The sequence below is a fragment of the Maniola jurtina genome, chromosome 6, assembly GCF_905333055.1.
Source record: "Maniola jurtina chromosome 6, ilManJurt1.1, whole genome shotgun sequence".
In the NCBI taxonomy this organism is placed as follows: Eukaryota; Metazoa; Arthropoda; class Insecta; order Lepidoptera; family Nymphalidae; genus Maniola; species Maniola jurtina.
In genome coordinates this window covers 3119218-3141244 of record NC_060034.1, presented here as the reverse complement: position 1 = coordinate 3141244, position 22027 = coordinate 3119218, and the positions used below count along the sequence as shown (strand labels likewise).

The window sequence follows — 22027 nt, the reverse complement described above, 5'->3', positions numbered from 1 at the left end:
GCCATTGATATAGGATTATTAGATAGATGACAAAGCACGAGCAAAATGTCATTGCTCAGTAGCCAGCTTTGCAAACAATACACACATCTATAAACTTCAGTTTACTAAAAACTTTAACACGTCTTTAATAAAAGTTTAATAGATTGTGAATAAATTTAAAACAAGTGTAAATTAATAATTTATAACACCCCCGACAAGTGAAGGTTACAGTAACTAGAAAAGAGCTGATAACTTTCAAACGGCTGAACCGATTTTTAGGATTATAGCTAAGAACACTATCGATCAAGCCACCTTTCAAACAAAAACAAACTAAATTAAAATCAGTTCATTAGTTTAGGAGCTACGATACACAGATACACACATCAAACTTATAACCCCCTCTTTATGGGTCGGGGGTTAATAAACAAAACAGGATGTTATAAAATGAAGATTGCTTGTTCAAGATTAATTTTGCAACAAACAAGCTTGTTTTGCTAATAACCGCAAGGGAAAGAAAATCTATGTACCTACGTCCTACTCATATTATGCAGTATGCAACGTGCGGCATAATGTACTGGTATATGCACCGTCTGCCCCTGCACCACTTCACAACACTATACATAAAATTATTATTTTCTACTAGACACTCTCCTATCGGATAAAATCTTTAGTAGGTTCCTACTTAAAATCTTTACGTGTAGCGTTTATCTTTGTACGTACCTATACGTATCAAGGTAACATATTGTTAGCTTTTTCCGATTTTAGTTATTGTTACTGTTTGTCAGTATACAACTGTTATATTTTTAAAGAATTAGTTGGAAATGGTCAAGATTATTAATTTATTTAGTGAAGTTAGTTTATTAGACAATATTTGACTTAAGCCACCTTAAAATCGATTTGTATAAAACGGGTGTTGATGATTTATAGTGCGTAAGCTACCATAAAAATACATAGTTCTATGACAGTTCATGGATTCGGATCGGATGGAGTGCGTAATCGCTTTTAGGGGCCGAATTTTCATAAATCCTTTCTTACCGAATGTCTACGTTATAAAAGCTATCTGTATGTCAAATAACCCGTCCAGTAGCTTGAGCTGTGCGTTGATAGATCAGTCAGTCACTTTTTCCTTACTTATTCAGATTTAGATGAATAACTCACATAGCTCTTATTTTATATTGAGTCGAATTTGAAATGTCAAATAATACTCTTGACTTTAACTCTCTTACATTGTAATGTAGTGTATATTCGCTGCTCGTAAGAACAGTATGGAGTGGGTATATTTTCAGGTATGAAATTGGATGCTCAATGCCGTAGGGACTTGAGACAGTGTTGGGGATTATTTCAGTATTCTTGCCTCCTGAACTGAAAGCTTCATAAATAGGATTTTGTTTTGAAGAGCATCTTGCCTGTCGAGTTTTGTGCTGGTTCTGGGGATTTCTGCTCCTGAAAAATATGTTTGACTGGGTAGCATTTACAAGCTTAAATATTGCGACAAATATCATTGTAAAAATGGGACCAATATTATTATGCAGAACCTATTGTGAGATTTTATGTTGGTTTACCTACGTTGACTATTATAGACTTATATTATTATGGAGAACATCGAGTTTTTAGGATGGATTTACTATGTCATCTATACTAATATTATAAAGAGGAAACCTTTGTAAATTTGTATGTTTGTATTGAATAGGCTCAAAAACTGCTGGACCGATTTCCAAATTTCTTTTCCCATTACTTAGAGGGATTCTTCCGAATCTGTATAGGCTATATTTTATCCCGGAAAATAGAAAAAATAAATGTCCACCCGGGCGAAGCCGGGGCGGGTCGCTAGTACTAAATAAACTAGCTACGAGATGAACTGCATTTCATTAGGGAGCAGAAAAGCCAGTCTACCTATTAGCTCATTAAGTTACTGATGGCTTTATCATATCAACCCATCGTTGGTTCATTAGTATCTCTCAGGTTTAGATTAATAGTCCACTACAGTAGTAATCCGTACTTGTCTATTGCCAGACTTCACACACCTTTGAGAATATTATGGAGAATTCTCAGGCATAGGAGGCCGACGTGATAGCCAAGTTAGGGTATTACCGCATACTGATGGTTTGCAGTACATTCTCAACCTTTGTCATCGCCATTTAATCGTTTTGAATATTAGAAATAAATATAACAGTTTTATTTTTCAATTAAGTATTTTTTACGTAAAAGAAATCTAAACGCGGTCCAGTTAATTTTATGACCGTATATAGATTTCATATCAAATAAACTCGGTTAAAATTACGAAATGCCAGGAAATGTGGTCCAAAAACTCTTATACATTTTGCGACGACAAAATTACATTTGCTCGTTAGGCGGACCACAAAAAGCAATGCAATTTTCAGAAATTTTTCGCATGGAAGAATTACCTACATGGCGACACGTGACTGCAATCTTACTTAACTTGTACCCAACTTGCTCATGTTGTGATGCTTTACTGACTAAAGCCGGGCTCACATTAACTACTGTCGCCCTCTCTAGCAGACATAGCACCTGAAAAGTAAAACAGTTCTAAAACCCGACTACTACCCGCGAACTGCCAATAGATAAGTAGTATTAAATATAGCAAAATTGATTTTCTGTCGCTCGGTGTATTTTAACATTGTACTATATTTACCAACCCCCAACCCAAAAAGAGGGGTGTTATAAGTTTCACATGTGTATCTGTGTATCTGTCTGTGGCATCGTAGCTCTTAAACTAATGAACCGATTTTAATTTAGTTTGTTTTGTTTGAAAGGTGGCTTGATCGAGAGTGTTCTTAGCTACAATCCAAGAAAATCGGTTCAGCCGTTTCAAAGTTATCAGCTCTTTTCTAGTTATTACTGTAACCTTCACTTGTCGGGGGTGTTATAAATTTTTAATTTACACTTGTATTTATGAACTCAGATTTTTTTCGCCCTTTCGCTTGATATCCCACCCGATACCTACAGTAGCAAAAAAAATTTTTGGAGATCCTCACTTTTTAGGTATGTAACATCCGTCAGCTGATTTTTTTCGTATAAAATATAGCCTATATCACCCGAACTTTTTTCTTGACTTGATGTGTTGGCTCAACTCTGTATTATAAATACCTTGTCATCTCATATTCAAACGAATAAACTATTTCATTTCATTCCATTCGCGAGTGTTAGATAAAACGACTGCGCTTACATTACCACAGGTATGACAGCTAACGCATTTCTTTTGCCCGTCCCCAGCAGCGAACCATTAATTTTTATTTGTGAGCTCCTTTGTTCTCGGATAACACCATTTCCTCAATAGCGGGAAATTATTCTTCATTGTATTATTCTTTCCACTTATTTATTATTTACTAGAGGTCCACGGTTTCGCCCGCGTAGATTTAGGTTTTTTTTTAAAATCCCGCGGGAACTCTTTTCGGGATAGAATGGGCCTTTATCTGTGCCCAAAATGCAATATCTGTAGATGAAGACCGGGGCTTCGTCCACGTAGATTTATCATTTAAATTTTTTTTAACCCTGTGCAAACTCTGTGTGTCTGTCTGTCATGGTCCTTTCATATTAGTGTGTAATGTATCATCCCTTTAACAAAAAAATAATAATTTTAGATCCAGTCTAATTTATCTAAGTCTAGACAGTATAATGGATGAAGTTGTATTGGATTTTTTGCCACACTTTTTGCATATAAAGACTATTGCCAACGACGATTACACTGATAAGAAGGCACATAGCATTAAATTGTCGTCCAAGAAAATTCGCGACAAGTTTCTGATAGTCCATGTTATCATAATAGAGAATGATTTCCTTCTATTCCGAGGCCAAGGTATTATGCGAGAACAAAGGGGCATACAAATAAAAACTAATGGTGCCCGTGTGGTACGGACAAAAGAAATCCGTAAGCTGTCATCACACCAGGTAATCCATGTCGTGCCATTGGGTTGGGTTAATAGTGTGGATTCACCTTTAGTTTTAGTATGTAATAAATTGTTTTGGTTGCTTCCTTTTTTGTGGAAACATTGGCCTTGATCTTGGTCAGATGAGATGAAACACCGTAACAATAATTCACGGATTAGTTGACCTGACACTTATTCTAAGGCTTTAATTGGATCGGCTCTAAAAAGACGTTGAAACTTTATTTAATTTGAGTGCCCTCAAGCTGAGCAGCCTAAATTCACTAAATGACCATCAATGGCTAAGGCATCTTTGTATATGAGAAGTAGTGTATCTACGGTTAAGTTCTCTTCTCTTCTGGGTTGGTGGCTCATATTAATTTGTTCATTAGTTTATTGTTTTTGTATACACCAATATCACATAATACTTACTATGATGATCAGCTTGTATTATTTTGTAGTATTGTAAAAGTAATATTATGGTCCAAATTCAGACACGTCCACAACTGGGTTTTTATTCTAAGGTCCACAAGTATTGTTGCCCCTGTCACTGTTTAGTAATATTATACGAACACAATGTGTTTCGCAAAGAAGCTGCTAGTCTCTGCATTTATTGACAGAGCTAGGTATAGCCGAAATGAGATGAAAAGTTCTGAGACTGATAAATATCTGTTCCTGACGTGGTAGCAATTTTCACACCAAGGGGCTTAGTTGCCATCGGAAGCCAATGTCTTTATGGTGTAAAGCACGCTATGTATATCACGGCTTACCATCGTTTTATTACAGCTTTTAATTTCGCCTTTCAAGTAATGTTAATGGTAGACATTAGCGGGTTTTTGTTTCACGTTCGCTTTAGTTCGTAATGGTCTCATGATTTTTCTGTTATTATAGTGTTACGGCATTTAATTTGCGAGTTTGACATAGAATTTTTTAGAACTGTAGAGCGTGTGGAATTCTAAAAAATAAAAAAAATATTAAATTTTTAACTTATGGTAAAAAAAAAAATATAAGTTTGACAGAAAAGAATGATTAAATAAAATTATTTCGACTAAATACACAATTTTCTGTAGGTACCTCAAAAAAAAGGAGCCCTTAAAGGATCACTTTGTTATCTGTCTCTCTGTCTGTCGTGTTTCTCAAGAAAAACCTAAAGCGTACTTCCCGTAGATCTAGAATCATGAATTTGGCAGGTAGGTCTGATAGCACAAGTAAAGGGAAAAATCCGAAAACCCTTTTTCACCGAAGCGAAGCGGAGTTTTCGAAGATAACATATAACTTTTTCAAGTCATCTATTATGTATTTGATTGGTCAACTGAACAAAAGCTTTTCTCCGCTCCGCTTAAGTGGGAAACAGCCCTTAAATATGCCCGCTCTACACTCGAGTATAGAGCAAAGCTTGCAAACCCCTCTTAACAATATTGTAAATGGTGTTGTGGCCACGCAACGTTCCTCCCGGGGATTGGAAACGGAACTGACATCCACATGACAATAATTATATGTATATAATAATTAATTTTGTTTCGCAAAATTCGCGGACTTTTGCGGTGCGAGTGTAGGGCAGGCATTAAGCCTATGCTATATAATATTTATTCGATCAACTTTATCGTTATATTACGGCGTTTAATTTCAATGAATGTTAATGGTAGACATTAACGGGTCCTGGTTTCATGTTCGCTTTATGGTATAATGACATGGTTTTATGTTTTCTTATTATAATTGCCGTATTGTGTAATGAATTCACTGCCTGAACATAGACTGCCAACTTTCTAGTCAAGTTTTACTAGGTAAAATTTTGTACTATTAAGCACTTGCAAAGCAACTTTGTTAAAATAATTACGATTTATAATCATATTTTTATGAAAGAAAATTATATATTATATTTATTTTGTTAACTCGCTGTGCTTACCTACATATGTGAAATATTCTAAAAAGTTACCAAAATAAGTATTATTAGTTAAGTCGATTTATAAAATACTACACACCAACGAGACAATTCAAAATACTTTTTTTTTTTTTAAACATTAAGCCTATACTATTTTTATCCAAGCAGTAAAATAAACCTTCTACCTGCCATCTTTTGAAGCAGACTCGAAGGTGTCAAAAGGTGCCTCAACCACACGCCAATATCTTTATGTAGTGACTTCATTTTATTTTATATATTTGGTAATTAAAAAAATATTGTAGGTAAATGTTTTTTACCTCTTTCATTAAGTATTCATTTCAGTAAATCCACTAGTTGCTGCAAAGTTTTTATTTTCTTCCATTCACCACCGAAAATATTATGAAAGTAAGAGTAGATAGTGTGTACTCGAAATAATTCAAAAGCACGTTTTCCGTATTCACTGTTTGTATAATACAGAAAATTTTTACGAAACATTCAGTTTGAACTCACGTTTCGCGCGAACCGGAAAAAATAAAAGAACCTCTATGAAGCAAATTAAAATACATGTGGAAAGTTAACGCTGTATTAGGCCATTGCCTATTCACGTGTGAAATGAAAATTACTTTCGGAATGTACAAAAATTTATTTTAATATAACTTGCTGTTTTAAATCCATGGATTATTTTATACAAAATATTATATCAATATTTTTATTACTGAAACGCAAAACCACTTTGGTAGGAAGATAACCACGACCATACTACAATCGCAATATACAGAGACCAAGTTTGTGAATATTAGGATCCTAAAAAAATTATCAAAATCGGTTCATTGGTTTTGGAGATAATCGCGGACATAATAATATACTTAAATACATACATACATAATATTTACCTACATTATCTACATACATTCCTCTGGATCGTAAAAAAACTCCTTTTTTGAAGTCGGTCAATAACACAGCATTGTTTTGCAGTACGACCACTGCTGGTTGAGATCCTGGCGCGAGAGCAGCCTATATCGGTCGGTCAAGAAGCTGAACTAGCGTGCAGAGCAGTGGGCTCCAGACCACCGGCCATCATCACATGGTGGCTTGATGATAAGCCTATGGTGGTTGCTGATCCACAAAAGGTATACCTAATAAATATATACAAAAATCAAAAACTCCTTTCTGATGCAGTCGGGTAAAAATAAAATATTTGGAACTTTATGTGTATTGATGACATTATAAGCATTAAGAATTTTCCGGGATAAAGGTAAGATAAATTGTGTCGGTCCTCGTGACATAAGCTAACTCTGTACCAAACTTCATCAAGATCGGTTAAGAATGGATGGGCTGTGAAAAGCTATCAAACAGATAGACAGACAGCCAGACACGTTCGCAGTGATGAAGTAGGATTTGATGACAAGTTATTCCTTCACGACATATTTCATTACTCAACGTTGGGACCCCTTTCCATTAATCTCATGGTAAGAGTTTTCTTATATTAATAATGCAGTTTCCAGAGAAAGGAGTGTGGCAGTTAAATAAACCCATACCATAGTTTCTATACGGTATCGTACTGGAATGCCTAATTGCTTGGTGCATATTAGCTTTGCCGGTAGGGCCTCATTGAGACCTACCAGCAGAGATAAATTTTGGAAATTAACCACTAGTGCCAGGAATCAAAGCATCGAAAGAATTTACTTATGACTTAAGTATCTTTGCTAAAAGTGTGACCTAACTCAAAATTAATCTAATATATTTTTTTAACTTTCTCTAAGCTAAACCTAATATTTTTCTTAAATTCATGCAAAAAAATAAACAAAGAAAGATAAAATAGAGATTCCGCTACCTTTCACACAAAATCCGTAAAAAGGATAAAGCAATTCGTTACAAGAACAAATCTAGGTCGTTTCCGAACGTTCTAGAATAAATACGTGAGCCAAGGACGTCTGAATCTAGGCCTAGCTAGTTTGTAGACTGGTTGGGTCGATTAGCTAAACAGTTCAATCAATTACACATTTAAATTGTTTTGGTAGTTCAAATTATGTAACAATTTATAGTCTAGACATCCACTAATAGTTTTAAATTACGAAGATATGTATAAAATCATAGAATTTAAATTTCAACAAGGTATTGCAAAGGACTTAACTCATGTTAGGTCACATAAGGACAAATCATATTATTTTAACTAGTTGATGCGTGAATGAAGGTTTTAAAAATTACGTGGGAATATTTGATTTTACGACGTCGACGTAGATGCGATGGCCGTTGGAGCCGGAAAGTCGTTGAGTGGAGACCGCGTATATGCAAGCGTAGTGTGGGACGCCCTCCAGCACGACGGACTGACGATATAAAGCGGCTGGCGGGAAGTGGCTGGATGAGGAAGGCAGAGGACTTGGTGTGATGGCGCTCTTTAGGGAAAGCCTATGTCCAACTGTGGACGTCCACAGGCTGATGATGAGGATGATGATGATGATGATGATAATATTACCATGGATTATTTTAATATAGGTTTTTACTTATCAATCCTTTGTTACAGAATTCCGACGACCGCAACGAAACGGTTTCGTTTCTAAGGTGGACGCCGCGCATGGAGCACGACGGCCGAGTGTTGACCTGTCGGGCACATCACGCGAATCTGGAGCACGCTACCCTCGAAACTAGCATGAAACTCAACTTACACTGTAAATACTATTTCTTGTTATATAAATAAGAAGGGATTATAATTTTTTAGAATTCCGCATCTCCAGAGAAAAAAGGAACCCTTCTTGTCTGTCTCTCAGTCTGTCTGTCAAAATCCGTCAAGGCTGTCAAAAACTACAGGGCCATTCCCGTTGACCTAAAATCACGAAATTCATTTCTTGTACAAATGGATAGAAGCTTTCTGACCTCGAACTTTTTTTTTCATACGAAATAGCGAGCTAACGAGCAGCTGGGTCACTTGATGTTAAGCAAACATGTCGCCTATACATATATGCCAAATAGGATAGGTATTTAAACTTTGGTGGCAGACCCTAGCTTGTTCGTAAAACCTCATCAGCTCTAGAAATTCCCACACACTGTGTTAAAAATAAAATTTAAACTCTTTCCTCATTTTATTTTGTCGACAGATGTCCCCATAGTCGTGCTTCAACTGGGTTCAAAATTGAACCCAAACGACATAGAAGAGGGTGATGACGTGTACTTCGAGTGTGTCGTGCGCGCAAATCCGCCCGCTTACAAAGTTGTTTGGGAGCATAATGTGAGTAAAATGGCTTAATGCCCGCAAAGCTGAGCTATTCTTTAAGCAAACTTCTTACTTTCAACGATGATGCAGCGATGAACCTAGATATTCCGTAATATCAATCCATAAAATGATAAATCGATTTAGTTGGCGTCAATAAAATTTACAGCTAGCCCAACCATGTTGAAGAATGGATTCCATAAGTCGGGACACTGCTTTGACCAATCAAAGTCATCTGTTTTGATCAACCATCTTAGCTCAATTACGTCATTGCCTTCATCTTAACCAATGAATGACCAAAACTGCAAAACTTCAGCCTTTTGTATATTCCTACCAAAGTCACAGCAAAACTAATACCTAATGTTTCGTCGTCCATCCGCTCTATAGTTTTTCTGTGACTTTGTTATTTGGCTCTAATAAATTAGCTTGTTTGATAAAAATACTCATTCATTAAATAGTTTATGCCATCCTCCTTTATAATTATAACAATCTATCCACGTGCAAAGAACTAATTGACACGTGTGACAAAAACACGTGTATAAAGAAACGTTGCATGAAAGGTGTCAGTCCTTGACCTCAAAATATAATAATTATAATTTCGACGGCAAGCTCACTGACGAACACAGCATTAGAGAATAGCATGTCCTTGCTTGAAGAGCTTTAAAGTTAGCGAAAGCGAAATGTGCTTGGAAACAGATTTCGTACGTAATATCATTGTATGTTATATGTACTTACTTTTATTTGTGTACCAGTTAAGTCCTTTTAATCGTGGTATTAGATTTGACTTCGTAAGTAAGTAGAATGTACATAACAATCGAAAAATTTTGTTTGAATATTATTTTTATTTGTATTGCTATTATTCCATTGATGTTTTAGGATTTGAAAGATAATTTATATTCCAAGTAAGTAGTCGACATTGCTATTGGGACAGTGGCACGGTCGCATGTCGCATGTCAAACTAGACCCTTTACATGCGCTCTGTAGACCCAAAGACTTCCCTGGTGCATTGTTGAGCACTATAGTCTTAGGCCCGGTATCCATATAAGAGGCCTTATAAGTTGAAGGTCCCGGAATCGATTCCTGGCAGGGGCAAGTTTGGAAATTGGAACTTCTAATTTGTCTCTGGTCTGGTCTGGTGGTAGGCTACAGCCGGCTAGTTACCACCCGACCGGCCTTGCTGTCAAGCGATTTAGAGTTCCGGGTTCCGGTACGTTGCCGTGTAGAAAAATAAGTGATATGAATTAAAAAAAACCATACCCCTTCCAATTTTGCCCGCTCCAACTTACACTGCATCATCACTTACCATCAGCTGAGATCGCAGTCTAGGGCTAATTTGTAATCGATAAAAAAATAATCTTTATTCAGTTTCATTCTCTATCTATTTATTGTAAACTTTTACAATCCATACATCCATACATTTTATGCCGAAGCTCAATAATGTAGAATTTAACTTTATTAAGCTTGGCCATACAATGAAGTATTTATGTCTGTATACATATTTTGCTTTAAATCAGAAATTTTAATAACGCTCTAAAATTAATTTTAAAATTCATAAAATAACTTCCCAAGCACATTAATTATAATTGAGGAAAGGGATGCTGAAATTATTTATGGGGCATTTTTATAAGCTAGTTGAAAATTTTTTGTAGATTTTTTTTGATACGTCCTAAATATAACAATCATATTATTATGATATTTTTCCCCTACAACAAGCTTTTTCCGCGGTTTTAGCCACGTAGATTTAAACGTAGAAAATTGAATTAAAATTCTGATAATCCTCCGTCTCTCTATCATAATACACTCTGTAAGTTACAAGTGTAAATTAAAAATTTATAACACCCCCGACAAGTGAAGGTTACAGTAACTAGAAAAGAGCTGATAACTTTCAAACGGCTGAGCCGATTTTATTGGATTTTAGCTAAGAACACTCTCGATCAAGCCACCTTTCAAACAAAAAAAAAACTAAATCAAAATCGGTTCATTAGTTTAGGAGCTACGATGCCACAGACAGATACACAGATACATGGATACACAGATACACAGACACACAGATACACAGATGCACACGTCAAACTTATAACACCCCTCTTTTTGGGTCGGGGGTTAAAAAGTGGGGGGTCTTCAAAAAAATTTTTTTGCTTTTGTATCAAGTGGGATGTCAAATGAAAGAAGAGAAAATTCTGAGTTCATAAATATAAATGTACTACAACACTAAAATATAACAAGCGACAGAAAAACAATTTTACTCTAATATTTCAGCGTTTATTAAGACGATCGCAGTCGGGTTTTACTTTTCAACTTTATCTTGGGACTTCGTCTGTGTTGGCGTTTACTGGCGCGCGTGTTGTACCTTTTTAACCCCCGACCCAAAAAGAGGGGTGTTATAAGTTTGACGTGTGTATCTGTGTGTCTGTGTATTTGTGTATCTGTGTATCTGTCTGTGGCATCGTAGCGCCTAAACGAATGAACCGATTTTAATTTACTTTTTTTTGTTTGAAAGGTGGCTTGATCGAGAGTGTTCTTAGCTATAATCCGAAAAAATTGGTTCAGCCGTTTAAAAGTTATCAGCTATTTTCTAGTTTTCTTGTAGAAAAGAAGGTTAGATAACCCTTAGGTTCATAATATTCAAGTGTCAATTGACAAATGTCAAGCTGTCAAGATGGACGTTGCCTAGATATACATAATTATTTATTTGAAAATGATTTGTCGGGGGTGTTGAAAATTTTTAATTTACACTTGTATTTATTGGAATGTTTTTTTTGTTACAACTGGCCGGTTTTTGTGTTCTGCTGGTGTTTATTGGTGGTGGAGCTGACTGGGAAGCGCTCTAAATGGGCGCCGCGCGTATGTCCGCGGGCGCCGGCACGGACGAAGTACATTCTTATACATATAGTTTCCCTAACTTGAAAATAACTACAAACTTGACATTGGCGACAATGTCAAGTTGTCAAGTCATGTCTGGCTTGACAATGTAAAGCCAGACGAGGGAGAAAAAAAAACTTTATCTTGTTCAAAATAATCTCCATTCCGCAGGGCCAAGTAATGACGCACAATCAACGGGCGGGGGTAATCGCGGGGTCAGCACACTTAGCCCTCCAGGGCGTGTCGAGGGAGCAAGCGGGGAAGTACGTATGCATCGCATCCAACGTTGAGGGCGATGGGAGATCCGCACCTGTCATTTTGCAGGTTATTTGTAAGTATTCCATTCTTAACACGTTTTTTTTATTGAAAAGGCACACAAAACAGGTTGCAACGAAGAAGTCGTCTAAATACCAGCAGATTAGGATGTAAGTAACAAACGCCTATTTATGTAACTTATCCACGGAGAGAAGTTAGTATAAGGCTTACTCTGTTACGTAACCTCCATACAAATGACAAAAAACAAGAAATTCAGTGGGCTAACAAAAAGGTGTTCAAAAAACATTCGAAATTCAATTCGCAAATGTTTTCAAAAAACTAAAATATAATCGTTAATCGTATATAATGTAATCGTTAGTAATTGTTTGGTGACTCAAAATGGTTAACGCCCACTGATTTTTTTGTTTTTGTCATTCGTATGGGATTAGGTACGTAACAGAGAGAGACCTATACCTACTAAGTTCTCTGCGTGGATAGAGTACAATGTGTACACAACATAAATAAATTAAACCTAAGCACAGAGTTCTGTTCAACAGGAACGGTTTTTACTGGTTCCCACATGATTGGTTCTCACCTCTCACGCAGTTGTCTCTATCCTGTTTTCACAGAATATAGCGCTAAAAACCGTATGCGGGACGCTCATGAATGTCTTGTCCTTTTTCACTACGTAAACCAAACCATACGAATGCCTACCGTTGTTTAGTATACATTTATTCCAAGCTTTTTCTATAGGCTCCTAAGTTCATCACCTCAGCCTTTGTTACGTGCAACAATGACAGCATCATACCACAGTAAACCAAATCCCAACGCTGATAAGGTGCTACGCCGCAAGCTATACTGTGAATCGATGTAATATGCAGTCACATGCAAATGTGTATCGAAACTTGGATGTTAACTTCGCGATGTATTTACATAAACCCGGGTTAGATCCCCTAACTATGGAGCATTGTGTTAAACTAGGATAACAATTGCTAGTGCTAAGACGCATATATGCACTAAATCATCTATACTAATAAATAAAATTGGAGTGTCTGTCTGTAATTTCGAAATAACTACCTCATATTAAGCTCATATGGTTATTTGAACGATACCATAACTGAATCACACGTTTTTAAAATTTTTGTCTGTCTGTCTGTCTGTCTGTCTGTCTGTCTGTTTGAAAAGGCTAATCTTTGGAACGGCTGAACCGATTTTGACGGGACTTTCACAGGCAAGTAGAAGATTGACCAGGGCGTAAAATAGGCTACTTTTTTAACCGACTTTCAAAAAGGGAGTTGTGTTTTTCTACCTATGTACACCGAAATCTCTGAGATTTCTGAACCGATTTGCGTCATTTCTTTTTTAATCGATAGAGGAATTTTGCGACATTGTTTCATAAAAAATTTGGAGTCCAACTCCTCAATCCTGATGCTGTAGGGGATCTGACCAATCCACGCGGGCGAAGCTGCGGGCATCAGCTAGTTAGTAATAAATGTTTATTGTTCTGAAGGTATACATCGCGCCAAACTTCGTAAGCTTTGAATACCGGAGCATTATTATGAAATCCCACAGCTTATAAAACGCTTTGTCTAAGAAAAACCCTTATCGTATTGTATGCTATGATAATTATGGATTATAGTGTTCCACTCACGACAGTTTAACTCCATATTACATACAGACTAATGTCTCCATATTAAAAACCTTATGTCGTCAACATTTCATTTATACGCACGAAACGGTTTGAGCCATCATTCCTTAAAGGTACGTATTGCTAAGGGTTAAAACACTTTTCTACCTACGGAAAACACTTGTATACGTCTTACTTTCGACACATAGCCAGAAAAGACGCACACAGCACAGAAAAGCTCATGCTCTATTCTATCATTCTATGACATTAAAAAATATAACTAAGTACATATTATATTTTTTATGAAGTCAAAGAAATCAACTTATTTCTAAAATAAAACATGGTTTAGCTTTTTAAGTTACAAACTCTAAAATACTTTGACATGGAAATTAACATCGATCAGTCACATAAAAAATGTGTATTATAAAAGACAGCATATTAACATCATATTGACCGAATGGACTGGTCAGACATACCCGGAATTTCCCTAGAGAAGGCATTGTTTCCCTTCACAGAAAAGCGCGTAATGAAAGGTAAATATCAATTAACCATAATTTCTCCAATTTATTTTCTCGGTATTTCACTTGATCGCATCCGATTGTTAATATCTACCTACTGAATATACCTAATATAATCGGATTTTACTAAGTAACGTTCTGAGAAATTGGTATTGAAAACATTTAAAAGACCCATGTCCCACACGTTTTTACTATTTAACTCCCGACCCAAAAAGAGGCGTGTTATAAGTTTGACTTGTTTCATAACTTAATATCTACTTAAGAAAGCAATACATAAATTACGTAGGTGGACGAAGTTTTTTTTGGCAAGAATAACAAATTCAAGACAAATGATTTGATAAGAGCGTTCAGAAGTCTATTACTTTATTAGCTCTTAGCTTTTAATAAAAAAATAAAAATGGCATAGATATTATTCCAAAGTTTCGCTGCCACCCTAATCAATCTGCAAGAAACAATATTAACTACTATTGTTATACGAGTAACTATTTATTATTTTGCTTATACAAAACTACCGTTTAAATATATACATATAATACGCGACAGATTAAAATGGCAATCGGGTAGGGAACGCCCCGCTCACCCGCACAGCCTCCGCGCTAATGCGGGCTAGCGCAGGTGACGTGCGGGTGAGCAGGGCATCCTCCGCCTCACACTCCGATTGCCATCTCAACTTGTCGCGGACTTTATAAACCTTAATCCACACGAAACCGTAGGCAAAGTTTGGTAGATAATGAAATTATTGCAGAAAAGCTGGAACAAAAATGTATCATACATTATATTGATGGTTTTTGAACCCAACTCAAAGATATTATTACAAAAATAAATTGAAAGGTAGAGTGAAAAGAAAACTTATAGTACCTTTTACCTTTAGTTGTTAAACTTTTAGCGTGTACAATATACGGGATTGTATTGAACCGTTAGTAGTTTATTTTCATACGGAGTCGTAAAAGTTTTGAAACGTATTTACTTCCATAAATCGAATGCTTTTACGACCTTTTCTGTTTGAATCGTGAAAACTGCTCTTTAGAAATGTGTCAAAGTTTTTATTAAATTACTTGTATTATGAATTCTTTGAATTCGAGATTAGTAATAAAATATGAGCCAAGCATAATATAACTACCTACTCCAAGTAAACTAAACTGGTAGAACAAAATATCATGTAATCTTTTTTAATAGAGGACCTTTCAAGATGTTAATACTGAAATTACTACTACTAGTTCATTCATATTATATTATAATATGAATAGCCCAAACCTAAACTATGGAAGCTGAATTTTGCACAAAGGTTCCCTTAATAATATAGACAAGGAATAAGACCGGATTTTCCAAAATTATACTATTACGAATTATTACGAGTATAAATACAATAGTGTATTTATATGTCTATCTGTCTGTCTGATACCTTTTCTCGGATACACAGCAGATCGTAACAAAATGAACCTAACATAACTACTAACTCTCGAGATTTCATAGAATATTTTATATCACAGAAATAAAACCAAGGTTTCCAAGGAATTTTGAAATCATCCACACGAATGAAGTTATAGATTGACATACTTAATTATTATTTTCAAATGATTTTGATGTTTAAAAATTTTTTTGTTATGGGTTTCAAAACGGCCTTCGATTTCCTCAAACAAAAATTTCCCTAATTCCTAAGGGCACCTCTCAATAAGCATTCATTGTTAGGAGTTCCTTACAACCATTCAAAGGATCATTGAATTCGATACGAAAACTTTTTGAAAACAAAGCTGAAGGTAAAAAAAAAGTAAAAAACTTGTAAGACCTTCTTCAGCGGGTAATTTAACTTCATCGAAGTAAATACGTTTCACGACTTATGGGTACTGTGACATTTCTTTGGACCTTAACTTGTATGAATAATCTAAATAATTGCTATTCGAATAATAATATTATGATCTCAAATTATATCTTTTATTATTTACAATGTCCCATTATTGCAATTTATAATTTAATTTCGTTTTATTCTTTTGGTGGATAAACAAGTTAGCAATGCTGTCGGGGACTATCGTCATTTGCACCCAAAAATTAAACTATCCCAGAAACTGACTTACGTATCAGGTAACCCAAAATCTAACGCTTATTAAGTCGAACGGAACCATCTACCGAAGCAATAGTTCCAGTGTATTATTAGAGACTATAACTATTAATGATTACTTTAGATATTACTTTGGAAAATATGTTAATTTTTAGTGATATATAAAGAACATTTTATTTTATTTGATGAATTATTTTGATTGGTTTATAACAAAATGATAATTTTTCTTGCTATTGTTAATTAAAAAGAAGTTTGTTTCCTAATATGTACCGTAAGACTTAGCATGTTTAAGTACTTGAAAGTGAAATTATGTATCTGGACATTACTATTTCAGTGAAATCAGGACACTTATGTAATAAAAAAAATATTATAACAATATCTTCCAGCAAAGTAGGCTTGGAATGCGTGTCTTAAAACTGGTAAAAACGAACGGACATAGTGTTCGCAGTACCCATCAGCTGTGAAACGGAATAGGTACGCGTTACGATACACGCGAGCGTATTGTAACGTTACCTGTTTATTATTATTTCGAATCGTAAAAGTTTTTAAAGCGCCTTTTCTTCAATAAATCGAAGGCTCCCACGATCTTTTACGGCCTGTTTATACGCCCTTACGTGGCGTTATTTATAGGCACGTATAGTTTGTTAGGAAAATATTTCGATCAGAACGTCGAATGTCGGTCACGTAGAAATACACTTCGATATTTCTGTTTTGTTACTACGTCATACTGCCTACGATTCAAAATAGAAAATAATGTTTACTACTGGGTTTTTATTCTAAGGCTTACTATACCATTAAGCTATCTTTATATTTTATTCATTGAAAACAAAATTTGCTTACAATACTGAAATATTTTTGTGAGTTGACCCAGACCTTAGGCTTGTGAATTGCCTTATACTTATATTTTGAGACTGTATCATTACTTTAACGCTCATAAATCTGTTAGGGCTCTGGCTATCCACGTGCTGATTGGCAGCATAAACTGCAGTTTCGTAACATGAGTCACTTGAGCCCGAAAATTGTGTTACAATTAGTCAATTAGTCAAGTATAATATTATTTGGATATTCTCGCAGTAAGCAAGACCACCTCGAGAATATTCGCTTGAGCGTAGAGCGTACTTTGATTTTCCTTAGACATAAGACATAGGTACCTAGTTAAAAGTTAAAATGAGACAAAGTCTCTAAGGCTACGTTATTACCAAGTCAAAGTAATCTCTTTATATCTCAGTAGGTATTAGTTAAAGATTTTCTTGAATTCTTGAACTTTCTTGTGAGTCATAGTAGTATATTTATATGCTTCATGGATAACCACGTGAAACATTTCATGGGGGTGCCTTTATTACCATATTTAAATAGAAACATAAATATTGCAATAGAAAATATTTAACTGGAACGCATTTCTACAGATAAGCCGGTTTGCAAGAACACAATGACCGCCATAGTGGGCGCAGCCATCAACGAGGCGGCGCGGGTTGCATGTGAAGTGGACGGGTTCCCGACACCCAAAAACTTCCAGTGGACGCTCAACAATAGCATGGGAATGGTCGAACTGGAAGCGGTAAGCTATAGCTTTTCCAAGACGAATTTTTAAATAAAAATAGCGAGCAAACCAGCAGGCGGGTCACCTGATATTAAGTGATCACCGCCGCCCATAAACATTTGCAGCACCAGAGGAACCGCCGATGCATTACCAGCCCATCAGGAATTCGTAGGTCCGCCCCTTGAATAACCCCATGTTGTAATCTAGTGGAATCAACTCATATCGACGGTGTTAAATGAACTGTCGCACGTTCCTTGAGGCCACAAAACTTAGGTTTCCATTTGAAGTATGCCGCATTGTCGCATTTGTTGCTATGGCGTAAAACAGCCTTCACCTAAAACACCAATAAGGGAAATATATTCAAAGAAATACAGAGAGTTGGATAGATCAAGTTTTCTTATTTTTATAGTATAGGCGTCGGAAATTGTAGAAGAATAGCGACCCTCAACGAGCATAATTGAATTACACGCATTAACCTTAACGTTACCTTTCTGAAGAGCACTCTTGAAATGAGCTCCAGAAATAGGTTGCCCGACGACTTGAACAACTAATTTTACCTAAGAAATTATATCTTTTGCTCTTGTTGCGAGACCTTTTATGGTTGCTAGATAATTATTATTTTAGTCAGATATTTCATCATATTTTTATACTCATAGACGGTTCTTAGCTTAGTTTTTCGATTTGTTAAAGAGTCTACTAAATTTATTGGCTTCTTAATAATTAAATAATGATAAAAATGAAATAATTTAGACATACGCAACTAACGCCTCATTCGCACGAGAGCTTTTTAACATCCGTTAAAAAAGCGTTCAAATAGAACAAATACAAGAAACAGCTAAAAATTATTTTCAGTTAAGTTCAGTGCTTGCTTGGGAACTTGGCTTTATTGCTTGGTTGGGGAGGTAAGCGGTGCTTAGCTTGTAACTGCATGTTTGACCATACAGATTTTGTCTGTTGGCGGATTATAGCAAAATATTTTTTAACTGTTTCTTGCTAAACATGAACTTTCGCAAAGTAACGCCTGATTCTATCCAATAGAACAAATACATTCCCAAGTATCTGTTCACACGCCAACGCTTTTTTAACGCGCACGTTGTAATTATCAGCGCAACGCCGGGTTTTAACGCAACGCTTTTTTAACGCTCGTGCGAATGAGGGCTAACGCATGCCAACAGTTAAAGCAATGGAACATTGCCTTTATTTAACATGGCTTTGGGTACACTTTTTGTATATCAGATTATTTTTTTTCAAAAAAGTCACATCCTCAAAATTATTTTTTTTCCAACAGGGAAAATTCACCGTAGAAAAGACAGGTCGTTCCATTCTGACGTATACGCCAGCAACGGACACCGACTACGGGTCCCTCGCTTGCCGAGCGACTAACCTGGCCGGACAGCAAATAGAACCTTGCAGATATACGCTACTACCAGCCGTGAAGCCAGACCCACCAACGAACTGCTCCACCTTGAATCTGACTGACGATTCCGCCGAGCTGAGATGTTTAGCTGGTAAACTGACTTAATTTTTAACCCCCGACCCAAAAAGAGGGGTGTTATAAGTTTGACGTGTGTATCTGTGTATTTGTCTGTGGCATCGTAGCTCCTAAACTAATGAACCGATTTTAATTTTGTTTTTTTTTTTTGTTTGAAAGGTGGCTTGATCGAGAGTGTTCTTAGCTATAATCCAAAAAAATCAGTTCAGCCGTTTGAAAGTTATCAGCTCTTTTCTAGTTACTGTAACCTTCACTTGTTGGGGGTGTTATAAATTTTTAATTTACACTTGTATTTCTATATCTAAGTACGCGACAGGTAAAGATGGCGATCGGTGTATAAGGCGGGGGACCCACGCACAGGGTACACGTCACCCACGCTATTCCGCACAGGGTTAGTGCGGGGGATATGCGGTCGTGCGAGGCATCCCCACCCCGATTGCCATCTCGACCTGTCTCGAACTATAATATTATAGCACTTACCTTGGTTGTGTTTTTGATGATCTTCTTCGTAAAGTGGTAAGCGATGTTTATACGTGAAAAGTTCTAGATCCAATTCCTATTATTATGACAAAAAGTTAAGATGCATCCATACTTCCCTTTCCCCTCCAATTAAGCTTAAAGCTTGTGCTAGGAGTGGGTACGACAATAGTGCAACGGGGGGAACATTTAGAGATTCGAGTACGTTCAAATGACGCTCACTACTCCCATCAGTGCACAGTAAGTTTTTTCAAAAAACGGTGGGCAATTGCAAGTCCAGCGTAATTGAATTAGTAGAGGTCAGTGGGCCAGACTTACCCTGTTTTCAACCTAGCTTAAGATAAACGCTAGCGTATCAAAATAAAGAGTCTCTTACCACGAACTTAGCGGGGCAATAAATTAGGCGTTACGGATATTCCCTATTACCCGCAAGCCTGATTCTCCTAACAGCCGTTCCACGCTGAACTTGATTGATGATTCAGCGGAACTACTATGTTCGGACGTTAAATACGTACTAAAATACCGTCAGGATTCCGGAGAGTGCGATTAGACACTACACCATCTCGCTCCTATTTGAGCTTCGTAACATCCAACTTAAATTGATAGTGTTCCAATGGTTATAAAATTTCTATAAACCATAGGTACCTACTTACCTATGATTTCAAGATATTTTTAATGCCGTCTTCTAATCATCAATATATAAAAATCCACGGATAGACAAGCAGTGGATGGTCTCTTATGGATTTATACCCACCACAGTCTTTAACAGCCTGAATCCACGACTCCTTGCGACACGTTTGATGTTTGGTAAGAGGCCCGGTTTCCAGTGAGAGGTCGACATTCAGCATCCATCTTGGGACCTCAATCGGTTCTTCAAAATATCGATACTAATCTCTACCAATTTTTCTCACATCCAATTCTTATTGCCTAAGACTTGATGAACTTTAATTTGAAAGACCCCATTCGTCTCATCATTGAATTAGGTATTTGACTCGATCACACGGATACTTTTATGATAAAGAAGCCTTTTACATATATACCTATTATTTTACTAACATATTTGGCTAACTGGCTGGATTAAATTGTCATAAAAATATACACTCAGTATAAATGGAAATCTATTTTAGATAAGTGATAGTTTTAAAGGAAACAAGAAAGCAGTTACTTTCTAGAATCTAGATCAAATAATATATCTATACATTTTATATTAATATGTTCTTATTTAATTCTACGTATCATACCTGCGCCTATCTTAAGGGTAGAGATAAGATACATTAATCAAATATTAGGGGGCCAAGATACAAAGACATAGTTTGTGCAGTAGATGACAGAAAAATGTAAAGGGAGAGGTGACATGGGTCAAAAATGTTCCGCTTTGAAGCGGATCCTTCTTACGAAAAAGCTGGCGTTTACCTAGTAAAAGGTTCAACTTAGGAGACCAAAAAACCAGCCAAGTGCGAGTCAGACTCGCGCACTGAGGGTTCCGTACTCGGGTATTTTTTCCAACATTTTGCGCAATAAATCGAAAACTATTTTACATAAAAATAAATAAATATCTGTTTTAAAATGTACAGGTAAAGCCCTTTCATATGATACCCCACTTGGTATAGTTATCTTACTTTGAAAATTGAAATACATTTTAATTATTTTTTTAATGATGTAACCACAAATTCGCGGTTTTCAGATTTATTCCTGTATTTGTGCTATAAGACCTACCTACTTGCCAAATTTCATGATTCTAGGACAACGGGAAGTACCCTATAGGTTTCTTGACAGACACGACGGACAGACAGACAACAAAGTGATCCTGTAAGGGTTCCGTTTTTCCTTTTGAGGTACGGAACCCTAAAAATTACCCATGTGTTCTTTATGTGTTGTACAAGAAAGAATATAACTGTGTACATTATTTTTGCAAATAACTAGATTGTTTTATTTATTCAACAAAAATATAATTTAATATCAAAGTTAGGCTATGATAGTAATTTTTATTACGACTTGAAATATTATTATAATTACTCTAGAAAGTCAGGTTGTTCGTTTGAATTAGCTAACTCATTAAAACAATCTTTTGAACACAATCTTGGTTATACCTGCCTTTGAATTTTTATAATAGAAATAATATGGCTGAAATATTAATTAGTATAATTACTTAGTTTAGTACCTACTCGTTTTATTATGAATACTGTATATGAAATTTTAAATGAAAACTTCTTAGAAATCTTAATAACTTTTGCGTTCGACTTTCCT

General features: G+C 36.0%; 1 protein-coding gene across 1 annotated transcript in view; it reads left to right on the top strand.

Annotated features, from left to right (window-relative positions):
- LOC123866067 (hemicentin-2-like) overlaps nucleotides 1-22027 on the top strand; it is a 220567-nt gene that overhangs the window by 182705 nt on the left and 15835 nt on the right. Inside the window, exons 7-12 of the mRNA XM_045907389.1 lie at nucleotides 6721-6875; nucleotides 8270-8414; nucleotides 8841-8971; nucleotides 11987-12146; nucleotides 17678-17829; nucleotides 19100-19319. Of these exons, the coding sequence (XP_045763345.1) occupies nucleotides 6721-6875; nucleotides 8270-8414; nucleotides 8841-8971; nucleotides 11987-12146; nucleotides 17678-17829; nucleotides 19100-19319 (963 nt within the window). The remainder of the gene's footprint in view (nucleotides 1-6720; nucleotides 6876-8269; nucleotides 8415-8840; nucleotides 8972-11986; nucleotides 12147-17677; nucleotides 17830-19099; nucleotides 19320-22027) is intronic.